We start from the raw sequence: 21653 nt of genomic DNA on the forward strand, positions 1-21653 counted from the left end.
CCAGAAAAGCTGAAGACAACACCTGGATTCACATCCTGTGTTATTTACTTTTTTGTAGGAGCACCAAGGCTCCCAGATCTGGGCTACAACAATCCAGAGGACCACGAAATGGCAGCAATGAGTTAAATGTCTCTTTTTGCTGTGATCCTTGTGACCTTCTGGATTTTTGCAGACTAGATCTTGTCATCCTACCCATTGTACCAAGTCGTGGTTTGTCGTATCCGCCCTAAATGTCTGAGTTAAGTGGACATTAGTCAGTGAACTAAGCTGCAAATTATGGTTTTCATACCACAATAGCAGAGTGTCTGCAGTATATTGAGCCATGTTATGGCTCATAGCATGGGTGATTCCAACTTGGGGACTGGTTCACAAATTGGATTAAGCCATTGTTGACTTAGGTATGATGTGTTAGCTATACTGCCATGGACTCCATGCATTCCACTCAGCCATAAACCATGGCTTATAAAGTACAGGGACTAGGTTTACTCAACCTACTCAGCCAAAATAAAGCAAGTTTTGTGAAGACCCACAGTAGATACAAGGAGTTCAGCTGGGCCATAAATAAATGTCAGGGCAGCATTCACAGTTATCCCCCTTCCTTCTCTCTAAATCTCTGAATAGGGAAGATATTATACCTGAAGAAATCCAGAGAGTCATGGACAGCCTTTCCCCACCAGATGAGAATTATGGAAGCTGTAGTTCCAACACATCTTGTAGAAGCTTCCTGTTGAATGGGCAAAGGGCTTGAAAAGGGAGATTTTGCCTTTACTTGACATAAGAGTGACCTCTTGTGGTAATTGCTGGTAAGTAACTTACAAAAATTAGCTTGCTTTTTTTAGTTCTTCAGTATTAGCATCGATTCAACGGGGGGGGGGGGGGAGCTATGCTATGCAGCTTTTGGCTCCCCCCTCACCCTAAGTTGTAATGTGGTTTCTTTAAATTTGGGTGTTGTGCAAACGCATCAATTGCTCTTGCTTCAATAAAGCACGAATAATTAAAATGTGGCTTCCTGCAATTTGTAAAGCCAGCTTCCTCCTTGCATGTGGCAATGCTGCTTCTTAATGATTCCTACAGTCCAGAGTTGGAAACTCTGCTCGGGTGATATATAGAGCAACAGTTCTCCCAGTCCTAGCCCTGGACTTGAGGATTGATTGATTATGCGCACCAAGTCGGTGTCAACTCTTAGAAAATCCACACAGGTAGATTTTCTCCTGATGATCTGTCCCACACCAGGTCCTTCAAGTCTTCCAAAGGGGCATCCACCACCACTCTGACTGAGTCCATCCACCTTACTGCTGGTCATCCTCTTCTTCTCTTTCCTTCCTCCTTTCCCAGCGTCTCCAGACAGCTAGCTCTTTGCATAATGTGTCCAAAGGAGGATAATTTGAGCCTGGTCATTTGTGCCTCAAGTGAGTGCTCTGGGTTGATTTGGTGATGATCTATTAGTTTTCTTGGCTGTCCATGGTGTTCTCAGGAATCTTCCCCAACACGAATGTTCAAAAGTGTCAATACTCTTCCTATTCTGCTTCTTCAAAGGCCAACTTTCCATAGAGTGGACTTGATCATCAGAGATAACTGGATAAGAATGCATTGGTTCTGAATTCAGCAACTTCAACAGAACCGGGCAGAGCTCCAACCCTTCCTATTAATGCAAGACAAAAGTACAGATTAGTACCTCTTGCATTCTTGGCATGACTAGAAGCAGCTAATCCCAGAAAGGTCTTTGCTGGTTCACTGCAGTGCTCACCCTTCAGGAAGGTCAGAGGGAACTTGTAGGAAGATGCCCTTTCCAAAATTCCTGTGTCCTTGCAAGGCTGGCCAGATGAAGCCATGGATCTACCCTTCTCCGCTGCTTCTTTAATACAGACATCCATAGTACTCTTATTTTTCCACTATTTTTCAGGCTACCAGGTCACAGAGACAAATTTTACATTCATTTACCTTTTGGGGATGATGTTCTTTTTATAACTTGCAAAGTTGCTAAATTCTGGGTGGCTGCAGGCAAATTCCAATAGGATTCTATCCGACACTGATAGAAAGTGTTAGTCAGACCTGATATATCCCTTATCTGTAATCGGATACCATCTGTCATTTAGTTTCAAAGTTCTTAATGATATAACCTTCTATTTTTAGCTTTGGGGCATTCTTCTTATTCCTTCTTATTTTTATTGCAGTCATTGTTGTAGATTAAGTACTGGTTTACAGTAGTTTTAATTAATCTATTTTACAATTTGGAATTTATAAGCTTTTATTGTTTTGTGTTCCATAGTCACTTCATGATTTTATGTTCTATGTCACTGTTCCACAATGTTGTAGTTACTACCTGCATAGCTTAGGGGCCCAGGCCCATATAGCTGTTAATCTGCTGCTATTTGTGTAGCCCACATTTTTATCAGGAGGCTCAAAGATCAAAATAAAGTTGGTTGCAGGATCATTGAATCCCTTCTCCTTATTTCTGCCTTGTAAGCCAGGCATGTTGGTTCCCCCAGTTGTAGCTTGCAGACTTCGGTTAGCAACTGAGACAGGTTCCAAATCTCCAATTTTTTTTTGCAATATCATTTAGCTGTTTATTTGCAGCCTGTTCCAACCCCATCCACACTTGAACAGGAAAAAGCATTTTCCCTCTCTCCCGCTCTGAGCCAGAAGCTTCTTAGCTTCTGATGCCAAGGTCCAACAGTTGGGTACCAACTGAGCTTAAGTGAAAGCTCTTTTTTTGGGTGGTGGGGATGGTGGTGGTGGTACCTTCAAGTCGGTCTTGATTCTTTTTATTCAGGCTTAGCCCCTTTCCTCTTACATCTTCATCTCATCCAGGCAGATGCTCCTCAGTTTTGTATGCCTGCTTAACCTGGGATGTTTTCCTTTCAGGATCTTTTTTTTTTTAACTTCTCCTTCTAGATGACCTTTCTGGAACTCCCCTGTACTCGCCCATCCAGGATTAACCAGGGCCACCCCACTTAGCCCTTAAGAGCAGCCGAGGTAAGCTCAGTGGTTTCTTTAAAAATAAACACAATCTGGCAGGAGGACCCATGGCATCTCCCCCCCCAATTCAAAGGGTGCCAACGGGTCAAAAAAGGCCCCCTTGCCTAACTCCCAGTTGAAGAGCAGAGCAGTTACCTCCACCATGACTCCTTATATCCCAAGCAACCTTATATCCTTATGTCCACTTTTTGCCTTGGGTCCTTGCTGCGGTCAGTGGTGTGGCAGGGTGAAGTGCCCAGCTGGAGGAAAGGGTCCAGGTTTGTGCCAAGGTTTTGGGCTTTTAGGGAAGGCAAATAACTCAGCACAAGACCAGAAGCAGGTAGGCAGAAAAGAGGACAATGCTAGAACGCACCCATAAAGCGGCATGTCCATGATATAAAATATAAAAAGAGAAAAGAAAAGCAGTGTGTGGGGGGATTATATTTCAGATGCTGCTGGAGAGAGGTCACCTGGCTAATGTGGAGTGGAGAAACTGCCCAGATGTGGCAGAAAATCAACTCAGGTGTGCGAGAAGATCAGGAGGAATAGCCTGGAGCAGCTTGAGAGTGTGTGGAAAGACCAGGAGCACGGACTGGGTTTTGTGTACGGAGATTCAGATGTGGGACAGTGGAACCTTGCGAGTTACAGGAACTTTGTCAGCTGGGAGAAAACTCATAGAGGTTCCAGGGTCAGTAATTGAGATTAAGGAGCGGGAGAAGAAACTGTTATAGTGGAAAGTGAAAGAAAGAAACGTGAGGAGGAGGAAGATGAAGTAAGCTAACCTTTGATTTCTTATATTAACTTTATTCTGTACCTACATAGGACAATATACTGGTTTTGTAAATAATACTTTCATTTGTATGTTATTTTTAGATCACACCACTTCATTAGTATAGGTATCACAGTGTCCAGAATAAACTCCCTCGTTTGCTTAACTACTGGCTGTGTGTGTATATATCAGCTCCTATTCTGACCCACCCTCCGACAAACAAATACTGTACTCCGAGCCACCTGGGGTCACCAGGTCCCCCATCTTGCCTAGAGGGTCTTCCTGAGGCAGTTTCAGCTGTCCTCTCACAGAAATTGGAAAAGGACCCCCCCCCCAATGCTTCTTTCATTCCTGCATAAACAGAACTATGATTAGCTGGGCTCCCTTCCCCACCGTGCTATTAAGGGCTCAGAGCTCAAGATGGAGGCATTCACGGCCAACTAAATCGCCAGAATAAGCTGAATGTCAACAGTCCTTTTTCTCTGGCTTCGTTGTGCCAAGGCACAAACTGTGAAGATTTACTGTGTATGTGTTTATTTAAGACATGTGTTTGGCTGCCCAACTGAAACACTGCAACTCTGGGGGACTTACAATAACACCAAAAGCAAATAGGCAGTTAAGTTAAAATGAAGCCAAAGCCTTGATGGGCAATCAGAAACTTGCAGTTGTTACCCTCATCCAGACGGGGACTCCAGTCTTCCCAGCCCCAGCGCTGGTGGAAAAAGCCAGAATAGGTTATTTGCAATTCCTCCTCCTTGCATGGTATTCTTAGGACTTCTAAATTTTGCTCTCTGCTTCAACAGCAGATTTGTAATGCCTTCCTAAAGGCTATTGGGGGTTGAGGTCTGGGGGTGGAGATCGGTCCAGAGGGCAAGTGCCACAAGAAGCCACACCTCCTGGGTCTCATCAGATGGCATTGTTTCAGAGAAGGGACTTAGAGCAAGTTGGGGAGAGGTGATCCCACAAGTAACCCAGTCCTGTGCCATGTGTGATTTATAGGTGATAACCAGCCCCTTGAATTGCACTTGGAAGCCAATGCAGCTTATGGAGTTGTGTTACATGGGCATCCCAGGTGTGCCCATAACTATCTGTGCTGCTGTATTCTGGACCAATTGTAGCTTCTGGAAGGTCTTCAGGGACAACGCCACGTAGGGCGCACTGCAGTAACCCAGCCAGGTGACTAAGGCATGGGCAATGGTAAGCAGTCTCTTGATCCAGGAATGGGCACAGTTGGCCCACAAAAGTTGTGCAAAGGCTCTCCCAGCCACAGCTGCCACCTTCTCTGCAAGCAGCAGCAGCTGTATATGTATATTCTAGTTTTCCCTGTTCAGGCTGAAGAACAGGGCACTCCCCACACCAACTTCAATGAGAAACCAATATGGGTTCTTTCCCCATCCAACAATTTGAAGGAATCAGTTGGCTTCCCAACTTTCTGAGGAGCCATCTCGCCCGATATATCTGCCTGCCCCACTCAGTCCTGCAGACCCCACCAGTCAAGGAATTTCGGCTGCCGAGTCTAGGAAGAGGGCCTTTTCTGCCATGGCCCCAGCCCCGTGGAAGAGCTTGCCAGCTGAGGTGCGGGCTGCCCCCACCCTCCTGGCCTTCCGAGGTGGTGTAAAAACATGGTTATGCCAGATGGCCTGGGGGCCTGATGGGGGCTTGCATCGCTGGAACTGGCTGGTGAGATGATTGATATTGCTTCCCCCATCGCCTTGAATTGCATACTGCTTTATAGATTTGTTACTTGTGATTTTAATTGGGGGGTATTTATATTTTATTCTTATTGTCTTGGTTTTTAATTGTAAGCCCCCCAGAGTCACCCTCTGGGGGAGATGGGCAGCATATAAATTTAATAATAAACAAACTTCGCCCAACTGTCAAGAAATACTTTGGCTCTGGCAAAAATTGAGAATCAGAATCCCTGATGCTCTATCATACTTGTATTTCAGAGGTACGGCAAGAAACTTTGCAATCCAACTCCCACTGGCCAGTAGAAACCAATAATCAAGGGTGAAAAAAGTTCTAGTCCAAGAATTTGCTTTAGATGTCCTCAGCTGGAGCTGTCACTTTGAAAGCAATAGCTAAGAGTTAGCACAAAACAATTTCCTCTTGATTTCCATGCTGGTTGGGAGACTGGTTCAATTATATAGCAACTGTTTAGTCACCTGCCCAAAGTTAGCAGCATATTATGTGCCACACGAAGCTAGTTACTCATCCCCCCAATCTCCCATAGTTCAGATGGGTCTGGAGAGATTCCTCAAAGAAATTCCCAAGTGGTTAAGAACAGGTCAAAACAAACAGCTCACTGCCAGGCTGAAATATGAATTTTAAACTTGCTCAGGACTTTGCAGACTGTTCTAACATTTTTCTAAAATGAAAAGCAAGTCCTTCAATAAGCTGACCTAACACATTAGCTAAGCAGCTTTCTCCAACCAAGTGCCCTCCACTGGGAACTTGATTCTTGTAAGCCCCAAATAACCTTTTAGCTATGTTGGCTGGGAGTTACAGAAATGGGTACCCAACACATCTAGAAGGCACAGTGAGGACCTCCACAGAAGAGACCTGAAAACCAGTTCTCCATAACTGCTTGTCCATTCTTCCTGGAGTATCAATTCGGATGCTGCTGGAAGAGAACACTGGAAGACTGAGATCTTCAGTTGCTTCTCTAGTGCTTCTCTCTGAACTTTCAATGGTTTGGACTGGTGGAGCTACACAGAGGTCTCCATAATGAACAAGAGAAGGGCACGAAGAACAGCCAGGCGTCCGTAACAAGACAAACCACTTTTATTTATGGAACTGGAAAACACCAGGAGAACAACCCAAGGCCACACAGTTTCACAGGCTGAACCATCCTCCAACTCAAGAACACAGTAATATTTACCAGCTGCATGCAGGAGCTTACATGCTGAAGAACACAAAGAAGCAAATATCCACAGTCCAGAGAGTCTAAATCCCACTTTGATATACTGGGCCTAGGAAACCCATCTTGGCCTTTTAACAGGAATCCTGCTTTGATCCTCTTTAGTGCCCAACCTCCCTCAACCCTCCCCCTTGAGGGTGGGGATGGGAGAGTGAGGGAAACAGATATTCGCCTACCTCCCCGGACTGCTCACCGTTTCTTTATCGGATGATTTCTAAAAAAAAAAATCTCTATCCTGCTTTTCACGGATAAAACAGTCCCAAGCGGGGAAGGGACACCAAGATTGCTTTTACTGGATTTCCATGATTGTTCTTGGTTCAAACCAGTGCTTTTCAAACTGGGCAATTTTAAGATGGGTGGACTTCAACTTCCAGAATTCCCCAGCCAGCTTAAAGTTGCCCAGTTTGAAAAGCACTGGTTTAAATTTTCATAAGCTGCTGGGGGTGAGTTGTTTTTATTAGGCTTGAAATATGAAATAGATATCACAGCATCCCCACCCCTGCCCTGCCCCAACCCAAACAAAATATGATTTGGCACCAGCTGCCTTTTGAGAAAGTGTCGTTCTTGGTCATTTGACTTTTCCCTGCAGGTTATTTTGGAAGGATTTGTACCGCTCAAGGTGGGACAGACATCATTACATTCAAAGAAAGGTGTGAAGCATTTCCTCTCGTCATCCAGAGAAAAGCTTCAACCATGGCAGAGTCCTGAGACAACAACTGATTGTTTTGGCCCTCCCACACTAAGGGCGTTACTGGAGCCTACCCAAATATGACAGAGGTTAGCGAAGGACACTTGGGGTTCAAACATTATGCGGAGGTTATCTTTACACCCTTCACACTAGAAAAAAAAATATCCAGACTCCCTTTAATCCCTTCAATCCCTTCAATCTCTCTCTGGAGGAAAAATGGTCTCTTTCTTCACAGTGCATTAGAGTCAACTGAGCAGCACTAATGTGCATTGCAATACATTATGCTTTACGCTTTTTTTTTTTTACTGCCAGCAAGTAAGACTTTTGCTTCATATTACTCTACAAGATCACAGAGAGCTACAAAACATGCATTGAAACGACGTTCGCCTTTTTTTTTTAAGTGGTGGTCCCGTCTTCATGGAACTCCCAGCCACAAATATTTGGCACCTCTTCAGCGATTTTTTTTTTAAAAAATGGGCCTTAAAGACTTCCCCCCCCCACCCTGCCCCAATCTTTTAAATAACACCATATTGGGGCTGGATAGTTTAACTGTTGCATCATCATCATCATCATCATCATCATCTTCATCATCATCCCTATTATGAATTTGAGTCGCTTTATGCTGTTCTTTAAATTTCCAAAAGCTTGCCTCTGTGTGCATGTGTGTGTGTTCATTATTTCTGTGAGCTGCCTCGGGAGTCTTTCGCCACCCTGAAAGATGGCAGAAAAACCTCCCCAATAAATAAATAAATAAATAAATAATCAAGAATGATGAAGAAATAAACCAACCCCTATTACATTGTACAACTTTGTGCAAGCTACCTGGTTAAGAAGAGAGGCCGGACATACACTATCTCCCCTACGATAGAGCCGCCCCCTGCGTGACACAGAGGGAAGCCGCGACTTCTGGGAGAACGCATCTTTCTCCCACCACCTCTTCCCGAGCACGCTCACTGCTCGGAGAGACACTGTTCTAAAGCGGCCATGCCATACAGACTGGCCAGCTCCAAGCCCCGGTGTTGCTGGATCCTCTCCAAGCATGGCTGGCTGGCTCTGGCCAGCTCCACCAGGACGCCCTGGAAAGCTCTCACCACCTCCATGTCCACTGAAGATGGCACCACGCGGCCCAGCAAGGCCAGCAGATCCTGAAGCCAGCCAGAACGCAGGACGTCCTGGGGGAGCCACAGGAAGAGGGGCACACAGCTAGCAAAGGCCTGCATTCCCAAAAACCACAACTCGCGGATGGCTGGCCAGGCAGCCTTGTAGGCCGGGGAAACGCCCAGGGTCACGATCCCCCCCTCAGGGTTGGCTTGGGCCATGTAGGCTTCGGCGAGGAAACGGATGGCAGCGCCAAAGAAGCTCTCCGCTTCAGGAGTCCCCTGGAGACCTGGGAGGGAAAACGCAAGAGTCACATTAGATGGATCCAGGGCGATGGCAGCCATCCTGATCCAGTTTGGAGACAGCAATCCCCCCTCCCCCCCGAATCGTTTGGATTTAAGACAGGCCCATCCAAGGCACAGGCAGGGGCAAAGTGAGACCAGTATTTTTTGCCTGGATTAGAGCAGTGCAAAAAGCTTGAGCAATCGGCTTTGGCCCTGAACTGGCCAGTCTGAGCGTCCTGGGAAGGACTGGTGCCTGGGCAGAAGTGGACTGTGTCTGGAACACTGCTAACCATTTTCTGCTCCAGACCATCCACTTCTGTAAAAGTGGAAGCCACCCTTGAAATGCCCAGGTGATTCCGGTCTGGGGGAAAAATGTGGGAAGTTCCAGAACGATGCTGTTCCAGCACAATGTTTTGCTCATTGTTAGCCTTCATTCCAATATCCGGAGCGTTTCAAAGGAAAGGCAAGGTTAGGGAAAAAACCAGTATTTAAAATAAGAACATTCCCCAATCGAAATCTGGATGGCTGCGTAGGTTTTGGGTCCTTTGCTATCCAGAGCAGAGAAACAGTTTGCTTCTTAGCAGCTGTTCTGCTTCGGTGAAACACTCCCATGTCTTGGTTCGCTCCCTTTAAACAGCCTCCCCACAGCGCTAAGGCAAATTATCTATCAACTCTCAATCTGGGATGGGGGAAAATATCATGTTGGGCAACCCAGAGGGCATCATTCTAACATGCAATGGTAATTTCTTCACCTGCCTGCAGGTCTCACTGAAGAGATAACCTGAACTCGAAACTGCAAGCAGTTCAAGCTCCTATGGATGCATAGCTGCATTTGCTGCGGCACGGGGGGAAATGCAACTGTTAATATGAAGTCTGGGGCAGCATTCTACTTGGCAACACTTTAGCAAATATTTTAAATACAGGGAACGTGTAGTGGTTATGCAAGCACCCACCCACAGTAATGTGAGCCCAGCCAACTGGCACTGAAACAAGACCAAAACTATCCTCACTTTGGTCACCTCTCTGCTTCCAATTATTTAGTTCAGCGGACAGAACTTAAGAAACACCCCTGCTTGCCTGGATAAGCGAACAGCTTCCGCGCCATCATTAGCCCCAGCGTGGCCAGGTTGGCACTCAAAGTAAGATGTTCTCTCTGCGGCAGCAGAGAAGGAAGAGATTTCAGCACTGTATCCATCAAGGCTGAAAAACAATCTTCTCGGCTGGGGAGAGGAAAAGCAGAATAGGTTATTTGCAATTCCTCCTTCTTGCATGATATTCTTAGGACTTCTAAATTTTGCTCTCTGCTTCGACAGCACTTGGTGTTATGTTAGATTGAGGGAAAGACGGATCCTGAGACACTTATCATTCAAACGTCATCAGTAACAACCTAAACTGCAATCTCTTGAGTTGGTTTTTCATGCTTTTTATTTCATCTATATATTGAAATTCTGCCCAATTCTGGACAACACATAGATCGGGCATACAGGAATGCCAGGAGTTATAGGAAAAACCCCTCTGGAAGATGGGTTTTAGAGGCGACCCAAAGATGGGTTTTAGAGGCGACCTGGCATTGCCCCTGGTATACTGCGCTTCAATAGAATCTCACGAAGTCAAACACATCCACAGAAAAACCACCAGAATGAAGGGCAGGGGTGGAAACCTAGTCCTACGTAAAACAGCTGAAAATCTTTAGGTTGGTGAAGAAACTCTTAAGGGCAGGCATGATGAGCCTTCAAATATTTCAAGGGCTGTCATGCAGAAGATGAAGCCAATTTCTTCCCATTGTTAGGAGCTGTTCAGCAATACAACAAACTGCCTTTTGGGGTGGACTCCCTTTCACTGGAGGTATTTAAGCAATCACCAGACAGCCTTCTGACAGGGTTTAAGTAATCCTGCAGTCCAGATCTTGCTCTAAGCAAGGAGTTGGACAGGTTTATCTCCACGTTCCTTCCTAGCCTATGGTTCTGTGTTTGGGTATGGGGTTGTTCATAGGAACACATCCAGATGCTTTCAGTGCAAAGAGAGTTGATAGGGCTTACAAAACTGCCTGCTGTCAGAAACTCTGCAAAACATGAGCCCCAAACACAGAGTTTTCAATAATCACAGCAGCTGAATGTGCTACAAAGGCTTTTTAGATCTCTTGTTCAATGTGCAAAGATCTCTTAGAGCAGCCAGGCGCACAGGGAGACGTATGCCCATTAGCTCTCGTGGATCGCTGGCGAACGCCTACGCAACAGCAATTAGCAGCAACTCCCTGTGGAGTGTTTCACTCAAGCAGCAAACTGAAGTAGGCCTTTCTAACAGGGAAAGGAGTTGCTTACACTTCCACCTACATCCATTACCTGATTAAATCGGGAGCAGTGACAACAAAATTCAGGAAAATTTCACAGGATGTTTGAAGACTGGCTTCAATAGCTTTTGAAGCAGACAGGGACTCAGTGTTTGAAACAAAGGTCTCCCAACGGTGCAGGAAATACTGGCACAAGAGAACAGGCGCCCCCTCAGAAATTAGGATCTCACGGGGGCGATCTTCTGCAGTCAAGTGGCTTAAACCAGGTAACAGAAATCTAGAAGAGGAAACACAAGGCACTGGAAGTGAGTTCAAACCAGAGGGCTGAACTGTTCATACAAATCTACCAACAGCCTCCCAAATGGACTCTCATTTTGGATTTAAAGGCAGAGCTAAAAGTGAGGAAATGTTTCCATGTTTCAAAGCAAGGTGTATTGATAACCTGCTCAGTCAAACTGTGGTACCTACATGTCAGGGTTTTCCACAAAGCTGAGGAATGATATTGAAGAATTGCTCAATTGCAATAGAACAGAAAGCAAAGGGTAGGAGTTGAAGGTAAACAAACCTAAGGCTATCGGAGTCATTACATGGTCTGGTTTTGCCAAGCTCTTAGGGATTATAAGCTATCGTAGATCATAGAAATGAGACAAGCTGATACCTTAACCAGAGGAGCCTAAGGGCTTAGCATGGAGAACTCTGAACGTTTTGCTAAAACATTTTAGGCCAGTGACAAGGGGGCTGGGAGTTGTAGGTCAGCAACACATGGAGGGACACAGAATCCTCCTCCTGCACTCAGAAAGGGAACCAGGCTCATAGACTTCAGCCGTAACACTAATAGCAGGAGGACTCATTTGGAAGCATCCCCATAAAGATGAGAGTCGTCAGCATGGCAATCTGCCCTGGGAAGTTCATGGCAGCCAAGAATGGACACAGAATTTCCTTAGCAGGTGAGAACTGGCTATCCTGGCTGAGAAATCTGAGCACTGGACAGCCAAAATTGGATCTCTAATACAATATCCACAATGTGCAAATGCCGGAACATCTCTTCCAGGAGATTCAAGCAAATGACTCTGCAAAAGACGATCATGCAGCTTCCGGGGGGACAGCAAGCCTCTCAGATCATCCTACAAGCACAGGATGCAACCAACCCAAACCCATCAAATCATAAATCATTAACGTTATAAAAGGAAAGTTCACTTTTCCCCCTCAAGAAGCAAACTGCTGTCAAAATGTTCAGGAAAGTTTTCAAAAACAGAGTAGCATGCAGCTTTATCAGTTATGCTTCTCACATTACAAAGTGAGCAACGGAGGCTGGGAAGCAGTACGTTTACGTCCCCGTTTGAACCAGGGTCTTTTCTGCCCTTCAGCATGATCCATTTCATCTTCAAATGCAAACAAGACAGAACTGCTTTAGTTCTAACCCTGGAAACCAGAGCCAAAAGAACACGGGGAGAACTGAGCTGTTGGGCAGAAATGCTATCAATTATCTCATTTCAGCAACCATCAGTGTTTTTCACCTCAGAGCATCGCCCCGCCAAAGAGGCTCTGGGATGGTGCCTTGTCCAGCCTGCTCCTTTTCAGACTGTGAAGCGCTTCGTCTGCTTCTCCTCTCCTCTTCAAACTGCACCTTGGCGTAATAAATGAGGAAGGGGAGGAGGTCGCAGATCTCCTGCTTGAGGAAAGAGGTCTCCTCGGCCAGCCAGGCCCCCAGGATTCGAACAGAGGCAAAGATGAAAGGATCCTCCAGCTTCTTCTGCCCAACCTGAACAGCAGAGAAAAAAACCACTGCAAAAATGCTTCTTCACAGGGCAGGAAAGAAGGGCTGTGGCAAGGAGCCCTGCAAAGCTGACTCATGAGCGAGGCTGCCTCAAGGCAGATGAAAGAGCTGGCACCTGTCAGACCACGAGTTTTCTTGAACATCTCAGGCACCCAGCCCAGGAAAACAGCTGAACTCCCCCCGCACTTCTCTTTTTCCTAAAGTGATTTTTCAGGACCCAACTGGCTCCCTGCCAGGTGCTCCTAACTCACAACTCAACAGAAACAGAAGTCACAGTAGTACACATTTGGGAAGAATTGCCCAGGAATGGCACATAAACTCCCCTTTCCACCCTGTCCTGTGTCCTATTTCTCTGTGCGATGAACTTCCTCCTATCTGCCAGAACTGCCTCTCCTGCACATCAGGGGCACCTTACTAATCTGACCCACCTCCCAGCCTCAACCTCCCACCTTAAAAGGCTGATGAACCATTCCCTGTAACAGGGTCTTCTTTTACCTGTCTCAGGTAATGTATGACAGCCCCCAGAGCTTCTTCCAGGATTCCCACCAGCTGCACTTTCTGCGTCTCTTGGAGGAGAGAGCCTTTCTCCCGTGTACATTCCACAATCGCGAGTTCCATCAGGACGTAGCATGCAGCCATCAGTTCCCGCTTCTTATCCACTTCTGTCAGGTCCAGCTCCTCCAAGGTCAGGCGGACTTCCACACAAGCCAAGTTGATCAAGAGGGCAAAAAATTTGCTGCCAGCACTGCCGGCTGGGATCCAGGCTGAACTGCAGGCTTGGGAGAGGCAGGCGGTCAGCTTCAAGGCAGGGTCTCGCTGGGAGGCGCTCAGCTTGCTTGTTAAGATGCTTGACAGGCCTCGGTAGAGGGGCAGGAGACATTCAGAGCCGGGGGGGAGAAGGGGAGGCACAAAGCGGGCCAGCACTTCACACAGCTGGAATTTGGCCATGTCTTCAGCTTTCTGGAACTCCACACTGAGGACATTAAGCACACTCATGAGGTCAGAAGTAGCCCTCTGCCAACACTTGGATTCCGCTGATGTCAGAAGCCCCACCAGCAGCTGAAGGGCCTGATCATAGCCATAGCTGTGGTTCACATAGGCCAGGCAGAGGGCAGAGAGAGCCCCCCTGTTGATCAACTCCCTGGGACCCTTGGGGGTAGCCAAGATAGCTCTGAGGCATTGGTAGGCATCATCGATCATGGCACTGTACGAAGCATCTCTGGTCTTGCCGGCTGAAATCACATCACTGAAAATTGGGATTTTGTTAAGGATCTGCGGATGCCGGGCTAAATCTGGATCGGTGCAGAAACAGGTCAGCAAAGTGAGACCCAGAGCTTGGAACGTGTGCTGGGGGCAGCCCTCAGGTGGCTCCTTGGAAGTCAGAAGCCGGTGTGGGAATGTGAAGCCAACGGCATCGAAAATCCTCCGACGGGCTTTGGAATTGATTTCCCCTGCTTTTATTGCTTTGGTCACCTGAAAAATGAAGTGTACGGTATCAAAAGGGTGCGGGATGCCAGTTGCTTGCCAGGGCCAACCAGTGGATTAGCTAACCCTCTCCTCTCATCCACCCTGTCCATCTCTGATTTATAGGAGAAGGTTAAACGCTATTAATTCAACAAATGATCTAAATAACATTAGGTAGCTTTTATCCAAAGGGCTGACATTCGAAAAATGCTAGATCTATGTTCATCATCATCATCATCATCATCATCATCATCATCATCATCACCACCACTACATTTTACAGGTGGGACCAAGGTGAATTTATCCCTCAGACAGCTAGCCAACTACGAATGAGTAGCTAAAACAAAAGGGGATTTTCTTGATTGCCACATTTGCCTACTGAGTAGTTTTGTCTCACCTGGGCAAGTCCAGAGGCTTACCAGAAGCAGAGCTGCAAACTGTTCGCTGTCATTGCTCGCATCTCGAAATACATTCAGGCATCTCTCCAGTGTACAATTCTTGCTGCTCTCCCCGTCATCAACAACAATTCCCGAGTTTGAGGCCATGATGCCGATGTGGACTGTAAAAAAGAAACACTTCGGAATAACTATGAAAGACAGACAGAGGGGCTCCAATCCAAAGTAATACTGGAAAATCGAGCATCTTCTGGCTTTCATTGCCAGGAAGGAACTGAGCGCCCCTGGAGGTGACCCTTTTTGCCTCCCAGGAATGCCACCAAGCCAAGGAGATCAAGCTTGGCCCAGCTATTATCAAGAGAAGGAACAGCTGCAGGCAGATCGCTTCCTCCATCCTGCCAGAAAGAACACTTAGCTCTAACAACCCACAATCCTACTTCTGTCAAAGCAAAGAGCCCTCTGGTCTCACCCATCTGCCGAAGGAACAGGAACTGTCAATTGTTATTTAGGGAAGAACACAAGCAAGAGAAGGGCAGCCCACCCCAAATTGTCTTAAATTACAACCTCTAGCTCACCGCTGTATCCTGACTTTGAAGGACTGCTCTTCTCCTTCTTCCTTTTAAACTTTCGTTTGCAGGCCTGATGGCAGAGGATCTCTCTCTTATTGATGTGAGCTGCTCTGGAAAACAAGGACCCAGTTAACAAAGAGGCGATAAAGAATTTTGGGTTATCAGAATCACGTGAATGTGCTGGTGCACATTGTCCAATCAATAAAGCAGATTAGGATGGCCAAGCTTCAGACTAAGTCCACAAATAGATCTAGGGATCTGCAGATCTTGTGGGCAGATACATGTTAAGAATTAATGGACACGATGCCACTATCCATATGCAATGTGAAGGACCAGTCTTTTGCCATGTTGGATTGCTTTCTGGATCACCTACACATTGCCAGCTCACCTGTCCCCTGCAGGTGGCAGCCCAGTTAAGGTGCCCATCCCAGTGCCTACTGGCCCTCTGGGCTTTCGGAGGTCTCACAGGAGTTTCCCAGCAGTCTTGCAGACAGCTCTATGTGCCTCACCAACCTCTGGAATATGGAGAGGGCAAGGGCAGTAGGTAATCTGCCTACTCTCCTTGCAGATCCCAGCAAACTCCTCGGTCTACCGTGGAGCCACAGCAGATGCGGCAATTGAAAAGATGCCTAGAGGGAGGGTGGCCAAAAGCAGAATAAATCTGACAGCTCATGGGTGCATATCCACACTTGGGAGTACACCATGAAGTGGCAAAGCTTTTACTTCTCTGCACTTCCTGTGTCTGCAGAGTTGCTCCCAGTGGCTCTGTTCAGCCTCTGTTTTGGGAGGCTGCTGTGACATATTTGCAAGCTTTTTTCCGGATAAAATTGCTTGTACCTTTATTCTTCTCAGCTGGACTCCTTTTGGAAAGAATCTTGGCAAAAGATTCTGGCAAGGGATTCTTTGGAGCTTGTGCAGGCCGAGGATCTGGAGTCGGACTGTGGCAGCGTAAGTTCTGCCACCTGCAAGTTTGATCCACGACCCAATTGGACAGGTGTGTGTATGTATGGCTGGATTCAGGAAAACTAGGGAAGGCTGTGAAGGTAATGGGGTCCAGTTGTATAGGAGTCTAGAGGAAATGGATTTTGTTGACCTCTTGCAATCAGGATTCAGACATGGCACGGGGTAGAATGGCATGCTAGTAAATTATCTTTGTCAGGTCCTAGATGGAGTACACACCTGTCCTGTTAGACCATTCAACCATGGTATTTTTTTGGACTGTCTACAAGGATCTGGGCTTAAAAGCAGTGATTTACAGTGGTTCTGCTCCTTCTTAAGTGGGCAGTTCTAACCAGTGTGTGTGTGTGTGTGTGGGAAGAGTGGGTGCGTGTATGGTTACTCTTATGCGGGGTTCCACGAGGCTCAGTCCTTTTTCACATGTTTAACATCTAAATGAAGCTGCTAGGGGAGTGTAGAGGGAAATGAGAATGGCCTTGAGGGGCAGGAGAAAGAATTGCTACCAAGGCAATGGTTGGATAAAAGGGGCCTGAGTTCAGGACAAGAATTTAACACAAGTAAATGTCTCAGACAAGCCCCTCCTTAGTTCACACAAAGATAAAGGGAGGGGGGAGTGCATTCAGACCTGTAAGATTCTGTTACTATAGCTTTACAATAAAAGTAATACTGACCTACATGGCATTGGTTTCCTAGTCTGGTCTACCTTAAAAGGCTGATAGGGAGGTCATCTATCAATTGGGAGTGAGATTCCCATCCTCATTTATTAGGGTGGAGTTTCTTTGTATGGTTTGTGGGCCTTTTTAAACCAGGAAGCCCTGGCAACAATGACTCATGCCTTTGTCTCCACACAGACTACTGTAACACACTCTATGTGGGACCACCTTTGAAGATAGCTCAGATGCTTCAACTGGTTAGCAGCTACCCGTCTGCTAACTGGAGGGAGCGGATTCAGCAGTGTTAATTTATTGTGCTGCACTGGTTCAGTTAAAGCCCGTCACAGCTTGGTACTTGCAGGACTGTTTTTCCTGCCCTTACTTGGTCCATCCCATGTGGCCTTTGAAGGAGGGCCTGTGGAAGGTTCCCACCCCAAATGAATTTGTGGGGGGAGTAGCAAGGCTCTTTCTCAACACTCTGAAAACTTCTTGCCTGCTGAGACACAGAATGCACCCAACCTCATGGCCTTTCAGAAGCCACTAAAGGTCTTACTGTTCCACAGGGCATTTGGGTACTGATGGCAAAATGGCTGCCTTCAGTTAGATAAGGCTGACGTAATGTTTTTCTCTGTTTTGTTGCTGTTTCACTTGACTGTAAACTGCCTTGGCTTCTCAGAAGTGGATGGTCTATAAATATTTGTATAAATAAATAAAATAACGAAACACACCAAGCCAGGAATTTATCAAAAGAAGCAGAACCTAGCTCACATGAAAATCTGTTTCTGCTTTTCCCAAAGAATTATTTTTCAGCAATCTAATCCAGGGAGAAGAGTTGGGGTGGGGGGTGAGGGGAAGAGAGAGCTTTTCAACTGGTTCTATTGTTAGACAACCATGAGTCATAAACCTTTGCTACTGATTGCAAGCCACCCTGATTACCACTTCCGATCTTCTGCCCATTCCTCACCTAGAAATGTCTGCAAAATATTAAGTTAAAAATAAAATAATGTTCTGTGTGAACCATTAAAAGTGTAATAAAACAAACTGAACATTTAAGAATTATTTTCATTGTTACACAGAATTCTGATTCTACATCATTTCCCCTTACATATAAAATATTGCCAATATATTGATTTTTAGTCACTATAACTTTCTCAGAAGAGGTTATTTATATCGTTTGAAAACTGTGTTATTTTTATTGCTGTAAATTGTTTTATTTCAGATATTTGAAATTGCTGTTGGCTGCTAATTTAGAAAATTAAGTCAATATTTAACACAAAATAATGTCTTAACATATTTGTTCAAATGATGAAGCATACTCTCCAATGACTTTTGAAAGCATAAGAATGCCCATTTTCTAATCTTTTAGGCCTTCTCTCCCCTTTTGCTTCTCTCAAGCCTGCTATACACCACACTGTAAAATATTCTGCAATGTATAATGGTTCTGCAGCAAATTTCACAGCAGACCAACTAAAACAGAAAGAGCTTCCTTAAGAATGGAGTTTGTTGAAATATAGCTTTAAAACACTGGAGAGGAAATGTTACATATGCTGCCTCGATCTCTTAGGGAAAGTCTGAATATAATTGTAAACAATAAAATAATAAAATTATTATTAAAACAGAAAGCCTAAAATAGACAAAAAAAACCTTTTGGTTTTTTAATATTGCAGGTTTAACAAGTTCGGAATGTAAAATTGTTACATGAAATGTGAAATGAAAATTCCAGCCAGAACATGTCCATATTTAAAATAACTTTTGCCCTTGGAAAATGGAAATGCAGTTATTTGCTTAACCCAGGTATGTGCACATCTGTGTGTGCACACGCTTTATTCTTGGATGTTTCTTACTGAAAGGAAAGGAACAAATAATCATGTGACACATTAAGAGACGATAAAAATATCCAGGACTTCATCAGTGCAGAAAGATGGCAATAGTAGCTTTGGCCTCAGCTCTACCATCAAAAAACCCAGAAATGTAGGCTCTTTTAAATTCAGGTTTTCCTGACAGGAAAAATATGAATGTTTAAAAAGCTGCCTGGCAGACCTAGGCTGACAAAATGAGAAAAATAAACAACATTATTATTCCGATACCAGAATCCAGATTCTGGAGGCAAGCACAGCATCTAAAAGGGATGGGGAGAATAATTAAGGGGGAAAGTCTTTCACCTGTGGCCAGAGTCAGACCATACGGCAGTTGCTGAGGATGAGCAATCTAGGACAACCCTGTTCTGATTATGTTGCTTCTACCAACCTAACAGGAACCAATGGAACTTGCTCATATCACGTAGTTAAGGGCATCTCCAGATGTGCCCAAGTAACACCATTTCTGTTAGAGCTGCACTGGTGGCCAGTTAGATTCTGGGTGCAATTCAAGGTGCTGGTTTTCACATTTAAAGCTTTACATGGCCTGGATATTTACAGAACCATTTTCTTCCAACAGTTTCTGTTCATCCAATAAGATCTAGTAGGGAGAGCCCCATCCTTGAGGGACCATGGGCCTTTTCTGTAACTGACCCTCTCCTTTGGAAGAGTGCTCTACCTGAAGTCAGGTCAGCACCAACCCTGTTGGTGTTCAGAAAGGCCATCATGACCTGCCTGTTCTGGAAAGCCTTTGGGGATGTATGATATGGTGGGGCTTCTCCCTGCAGCAGGCAATTGTTAGGCTATGATCATTTCCCTTGGTGCATTAATGGTTAGGAAGATTGACTGTTATTGGTTAAAGTTTTTTCCTTGTGATTTTTTCTATGCAATTTTGTATAATTTCTAAGCCACTTAAAGCCTTCTTGGAACTGATCAGCATATACATTGCAGTAATAAATTAATAAGTATATCTTCTCCTTCCTTTGCATTTAGTGTATTTTTACTCTGTCTTTAAGGGAAGGTCTCGAAAGGCAGACTTTAACTAAATGTTTTAAAAGCAATACTGTTAAAACACAATACAAGCAACATCAAACATACATACATACATACGCACGCATATATAGCAACAGAGTCAACCGTAAGATCAATCATGTGTTTTGGGGAAAGTATTTGAGAAACACTCCCCAAAATAGGCCAAGCAGAATTCTTTGAGATTGGAATGTCACAAATGCGAAGCCATCACAAAGAGTCGCTGTCCACGGTACTAATGTTTCGATTCAGATTTTTGGTGGGCTAATAGAAAGCTGGTCTAAGATCCATGTAAGGGCTTGGGCAATTCACGTAAGCACAGACCAGGAATAAGCCATTTACAGCCTACATCCAGCTCCAGCTCTCGGCTGCAAAAAGATCCTTTGTGCAGAGCCTCCACTCGCTTTTCCAAATAGTTGGTCTGCAGGGTAGTCAGAAAAAGGTTGCGTGGTAAAGGCTGGAAATCAGCAATTTATTTATTTAATTTATTTATATGTCACATTTATATAGGCTCCCATCTCACACAAAGCGACTAATTTGTAGTAAGTGGCTTGGAAGATGCCTCAGTAATGGTCATAATGAGCAACAAACTAGTCATGTTTTAACCTACTCAGTTCAGTGCATGCTTACAACTAGGTTAATGGTGGTTATGTTAACTATAGGCAAGCATGAAAAGAAAAAAAGAGAAAGCTATCCTTTTCTTCCAGCATCTCTGTGCAAAACCACTGCATTCCCATTGTTCACCCAGCAGGCAACCAGTGATTTTAAACAGATTTGCTGGGTGGGAGGCTTCTCTTCCTTCTCTCAGTGACCCTGATTAAAATCACCAATTTTTTGCAGCAGGAATGCAGCTAATTGCAATTAGGCTGCAGGAGAAATGAAAGCCTCACTGCTCCCTTTTTGCTTCCAGCTATGATCTCCTGGGGGTGCAGAAAGCTTGCTGGGTATCAGTGGTGCAACTATGTTCCTGAGCGCTGTTGCAGCAGCAGCAGCAGCTCACGCAACCCCAAGAACCTGACCCGTTGCACGCACAACGGGTTAACCATCATCCTTCAAAGCTGCATTCCTTCACCTTGGCAACCAGCCCCGCTAGATTCCCAGGAGCCCACCTGCAGAACCCACCACCCCGCCAACCAAACCAGCACCCCAGATGCCCAGCTGAGAAAACGCGGGGAGTCACCGGTGCCCAGACCGATGCAACGGAGCGGGCAAAAGGCTGGACCAGCCGAAGTGCCTATAATGGCAACTCCAGGTAGGAAGCAGTCGAGGTCCTTCCGAAACCGCCCCTCTGCAACATCGGTCAGCGTCTGAACGGAGAGCGGGGACCCACCGCCAAACTCTTCCGATAAAGGACGCCCGCCGGGATTCCAGATTTTCCCACGCCCGCCCCACGCCGGGGCTGCTGGCTTCCGCGGAACGAAACGGCGGGAAAAGGGGACATCGACGCGGTCCGCAGGGAGGCTCTCCTCGCTGTCACCCCGCCCATCCCGGTCCCCCGATGGCGGGGCGGGCCGGCCGCCGTCGCTCAGCCCGACCCGGCCGTGGGGGCTCCGCGGGGGGGGCGGATGGAGGGGGATTGCGACAGGGTCTCCCCCGCCCCGCTCGGTATCTCTAACTGCGACATCGGGCGGGAGAGGCCAGATTCCCCCTCCCCGAAATGCGCCGCGGCAACGGCGCGCGCGAGACTGAAGGGTGCCCGCTGGGATGCTCGGGGGCCGCCTCACCCCCCCCCCGGCTTCCCACTGAGGGGCGGGCGGCCTGGCCTGGGCCGAGGGGCCCCCGCCGCCTTCGGGCTTCTTTCCCGCTTCGCTTTGCCCTCCGAAAGGCCGCTCGCTTCCCTTCATACCTCCCAGCCGACAGCGACCTGCTCCTCCGGCTCTCCCGGATGGCATCTGCCAGGAGCGAGCGCGCGCCGAAGGACCGTCTGGTGTTCCCTCCAACGCAAC

At 46.3% G+C, this 21653-nt stretch overlaps 1 protein-coding gene across 4 annotated transcripts; it reads right to left on the reverse strand.

The window, feature by feature from the left end:
• Window positions 1–6493: 6493 nt before the first annotated feature.
• On the reverse strand, window positions 6494–21647 carry NCDN (neurochondrin). Of its 4 annotated transcripts, none has more exons than XM_088140270.1 (8): window positions 21554–21647; window positions 15219–15322; window positions 14668–14807; window positions 13280–14257; window positions 12525–12769; window positions 11060–11284; window positions 9795–9937; window positions 6494–8722 (listed from the first exon to the last, which is right to left on the reverse strand). In XM_088140270.1, the coding sequence occupies exons 3-8, from the start codon at window positions 14791–14793 to the stop codon at window positions 8286–8288; spliced, it is 2154 nt and encodes a 717-aa protein (XP_087996396.1). In that variant the 5' UTR covers window positions 14794–14807; window positions 15219–15322; window positions 21554–21647; the 3' UTR covers window positions 6494–8285. The 4 variants fall into 4 exon arrangements, with proteins under 4 accessions (XP_087996396.1, XP_087996393.1, XP_087996394.1 ...); XM_088140267.1 differs by having other exon boundaries at window positions 15219–15317; window positions 21554–21645; XM_088140268.1 differs by having other exon boundaries at window positions 15219–20128; window positions 21554–21632.
• Window positions 21648–21653: the final 6 nt, after the last annotated feature.

The sequence above is a fragment of the Python bivittatus genome, unplaced genomic scaffold (assembly GCF_059951505.1).
Source record: "Python bivittatus isolate LINGU-HERP-01145 unplaced genomic scaffold, Pbiv_v1 ctg000260_np1212, whole genome shotgun sequence".
In the NCBI taxonomy this organism is placed as follows: Eukaryota; Metazoa; Chordata; class Lepidosauria; order Squamata; family Pythonidae; genus Python; species Python bivittatus.

Coding starts and splice junctions, on each gene's coding strand:
- NCDN (XM_088140267.1), bottom strand. CDS start 21,599: ATGCCATCCGGGAGAGCCGGAGGAGCAGGTCGCTGTCGGCTGGGAG. Junction 14,808..15,218: donor TTCAAAGTCAGGATACAGCG/GTGAGCTAGAGG, acceptor TCTTTTTTACAG/TCCACATCGGCATCATGGCC. Junction 14,258..14,667: donor AGTTTGCAGCTCTGCTTCTG/GTAAGCCTCTGG, acceptor TTCATTTTTCAG/GTGACCAAAGCAATAAAAGC.